We start from the raw sequence: 3,695 nt of genomic DNA, 5'->3' as shown, positions 1-3,695 counted from the left end.
TCAGGTCTTGGCCCAGTCTGCCTATAAGGCGGGGCCTGAGTCCCAGTCATTGCCCTGGGATGACCCCTCTTGGGCAGAGGGTTTTGTTTGGGTGTTCTGTGGGGACCCCCCTGTGGACGGAGCCTCCTGTGGGCTGTGGGTGAGCCAGATCCCCGGGCTGGGGATGCAGGGCACTGCAAGGCAAGGAGGGTCCCTGAGCCAGGGTCTCCCTGTGCCTTCTTACCCCATCATTCAACATCTGGGGAAGCCAGCCTAACGAGGAATCCTGCGCGCAAAGGCCTTCCTTGTCCTGACGGGAGGAACAGAGGTGCTCAGGGTCCCCTGGGCTGCCCTAAAAACCTCCCTCTTCCAGGGCCTCAGAAGACCCTTCCCCTAGTGCAGTACACTGGGCGGTGTCCAGGGCTCCTCACAACACCGTCCCCTTCCCACACTCCCGGTGGACACACTGCCCTTTGCCCTGCTCTGCGGGAGCTGGGCCCCCATCCCTGTGCCTCTGTCCTATAGACCAACTCCCAGCCCATGGAGAACCCGACATCCCAGGTCAGCCAGTGGCTGGGACTCAGCCAGTCACCAGCCCCACGGGATGCAGGGCCTCTGGGGAAGAGCCCAAGCTTGCTCACCAGACGCCATAAACTCACCAGACGCCACATGGTCTTGGGCTGTGACGTGGGGACCACATGCTCCTGATGGTCTTGGAGGCCCTGGACTGTCCCGCCGTTTGAACTGTGGAATCCTGAGAAGCCCCCAGCCCATCATGAAATCAGAGCCTTTCCCCAAGATGTGGAGCCATCAGCTGGAAGAGCTGGGCAGCTGGAGAGGCCCCCAAACCGCAAGGCCTCCCACCCTCCCATCTGGTGACCTCACCATGCAGCCTTTGCCCTGGGGACGTGGGGCAGGATCATCCCCTGGAGCCTGGCTGGAGGTTTCCCTAGAGGCCTCCTGGACCAGGGTGCAAAAAGGGCAAGCCTGACTTTGAGGCCACAAAAAGGTGGCCAGAACAGGGTGGGTGCTGGGCTTCCTGGTCATCTCCTGGAAGTGGTTGGGCCAGGGGACACGGGATGGGGAGATGCTGCCACCTGGGCTTGGTCGGCCCATTTGTGGGCACCAAGGGCAGCAGGAGCCCGGGCAGCTGGAGGGCAGGAGGACTCTCAGGGAAGGGAGAGTCAGCTACACAGAATCAGAGCCAGAGGGCGTGGCAGCAGGACACAGAGGGTGGCCACGGGGAGGATGAGATGCCCTCCGCTGATGGGGATGAAAGGTGTCTGACTTGGGCTTTGGGGGTCAGCCGCGGACTCCTGTGGGACCCTCAGCAGAGACACCCTGAAGACTCCCAAGGAGCTGCCTACACAAGGAAGGTGTCTTGGCTGAAAGCCGAGATCACCTGGCCAGGGTGGCCATCCCTGGGTCTGGCTGTATGAGGTCCCATGGGCAGTTGTCCACCTACCTTGCAGGGAGTGCCTCTCCCTGGCCAGCAGCTGCACCAGTGCCCAGAATGCATCCTCCTCAGGCAGATAAAGTAGAAACAAGGCCGCGATGTGGCTCAGGTCCCTGCAGTAGCCCGCCTCCTGCAAGAGCCAGAGTCACCGTGAAAGGATATCACCTGGGAGGACTGAGGTCACTTGGGAGGACTCATGTCATTGGAGAGGGGAGAGGTGACTGGGGAGGCTTCCTCTGAAGAAGAGGCTTCCTCAGGGTGCAAATTCATTTCATGACAAGAGCCAAGTCCATCAGGCACTTCAGCACCTTGTCCAAAATGTCTCCTGATGGCACCATCCTGCGTGTGACCCTGCCAAGCTCCTGGGCTTGGGTGAAGCCCCAGGTGGAGGGCGTCATTTCTTGTTTTGAGAAGTGGTGGTCAGGCCCAGGTGACACCAGGAGCCCTGGCCCCAACTCCTTTGTGTCTCAGCTTGACTCCTTGAGACCACCCCCTTGCTTGGAGGTTTATGCCAGCAGTGATCTGGAGTTCTACCTCCTATATCCTGGTGGCTCACAAACACTAACTTTAAAAGAAGCTGCGATACCCCCACCAGACACCCACTCCTGTGAACAGGGAAATACTGCCTGGGAACGTCACTGCCGGGAATACTCACCGGGTTATACTCCGAATATGCCAGGAGGATGTAGAATAGTTCCCGCTGCCTAGGAGACAGAAAGGAGGCTTTTGTTTGTTTTGTGCAGATGCCGTTAGTTTTAGTTTGTCTACAAAGCCTAACAACAAATCCTATTTCAGGTTCAGATGATTCACCAGATAAACAGTGAGCTCTTCAGGGTCTTTGACTTTGAGGAAATGTTTCAGGAAAATCCACATCTGTGACATGCAGATAGCCCAGTTGTACAGTGACTTGCCTGCTCCTTTTCACTCTGAATAATTTTTTTTTTTCAGTTTACACACACGCCAGCTCAGTCTTTGGATGTACAGTTCCTCCGTGGTTCTAAACCAATGGGCAGAGTCTCCCGGTGACCACTCCAGCCCCTCCTGAAGCGACTCCTTCATCTTCCAAGTCTCCAGGGTGGCCCCTATGCACCCGGCCTCTCCCTGATCCGTCAGCCCCCGGCCACCCAAACTACTTGTCAGTCCCTATGGTTTGGCCTTTTCCAGAATGACCCAGGAATGGGAATCCTACATAGTAGCTTATTGGGTCTGGCGTCTTTCCCTCAGCAAAATGCATCTAGGATCCACCCACGTTCGTGCGGGCATCACTGGCTCGTTCCCTTTTCTCACTGGGTTTTCCGTTTGGAGGGAGGACCAGCCTTGCTCTCCCCATTCCCATGTTGAAGACTGTCCCCGAAGGCTCCTTGTGTGAGTGACGATGAATCAAGCAGTGGACGTGGCATGCAGGTTTCATGTGCACATCAGTTTTCAAATCAGTGGGTTCAATATTTGTGATACTTTGGGGACACGTGGTTCAAGTCCATTGAGCTTTGTGAGTCACTGCCCAACTGGCTGCCAAAGTGGCTGTGCCATGTCATGTTCCCAGCAGACCAGGATGACAGTTTCCAGGACCCCTAATTGCCCCAGCATTTGGTGCTGTCAGTGTTGCCTGGAGAGGCTCATGGGCCCTCCATCCTGCCACCCTCTCGTGGGTCCTACCGTGGGTCCCCGTGGGTCAGGGAGAGCACCTTTCACCATTGTGCATGATTTTGTTGGCTGCCTTCCGTCTCCTCAGGGTCCTCCTCGTTTCTGGCCCCACATGTTCCAGTCTGGCCCAGGACTTGGCACCAGGTGCTCAGTTCATGGTGCCGGCTGCTCCCTGGGTCAGGGGAGGTCTTGGCAGCTCTGTCATCCCTCCTAGGTGACCCTGGCCTCTTCTCCGGGGAAGCCCCCATCCCTTTCGTTCACTCCATCTCCGCTGAGACCCTGTGGCTCCCATAGGCTTACTTGGTTCCGTATCGATCCCTGAAGAAGATGTGAGTCCTTAATGTCCTGCTCACGTCCACATCGATCTGGTGGATGTGTTCAGATGACCTCTTGCCCTTCTCCTTCATGACCTGTAGGGCAGGGCCAAGAGGAGGAAGCAGCCTCAAAACAGATGGAAGACTCCCGGCCCCAGATGGCAGTCACCCCACAGTCAGCACTCCGGGAAGGAAGGAAAGCAGGAAGGTTTCCTTGTGCACAAAGCTGCTTTTTGGCTTGTTACTGAAGCCGGGGAGGGTCACCGGAGCCGAGTTTGTCTGTGGTGACTATGTCACCGTCC

At 57.1% G+C, this 3,695-nt stretch overlaps 1 protein-coding gene across 1 annotated transcript; it reads right to left on the bottom strand.

Annotated features, from left to right (window-relative positions):
- Positions 1-638: 638 nt before the first annotated feature.
- On the bottom strand, positions 639-3,489 carry LOC105542722 (TBC1 domain family member 3F-like; the record flags this gene model as incomplete). The annotated part of the gene is made up of 4 exons (XM_011984372.1): positions 639-733; positions 1,445-1,565; positions 2,091-2,139; positions 3,380-3,489. Coding segments are annotated over 4 exons (375 nt in total), but the record flags the coding sequence as incomplete, so codon positions are not given.
- Positions 3,490-3,695: the final 206 nt, after the last annotated feature.

This window comes from Mandrillus leucophaeus, unplaced genomic scaffold (assembly GCF_000951045.1).
Source record: "Mandrillus leucophaeus isolate KB7577 unplaced genomic scaffold, Mleu.le_1.0 Scaffold2660, whole genome shotgun sequence".
NCBI lineage: Eukaryota > Metazoa > Chordata > Mammalia > Primates > Cercopithecidae > Mandrillus > Mandrillus leucophaeus.
This window is presented reverse-complemented; position numbering and strand designations above follow the sequence as displayed.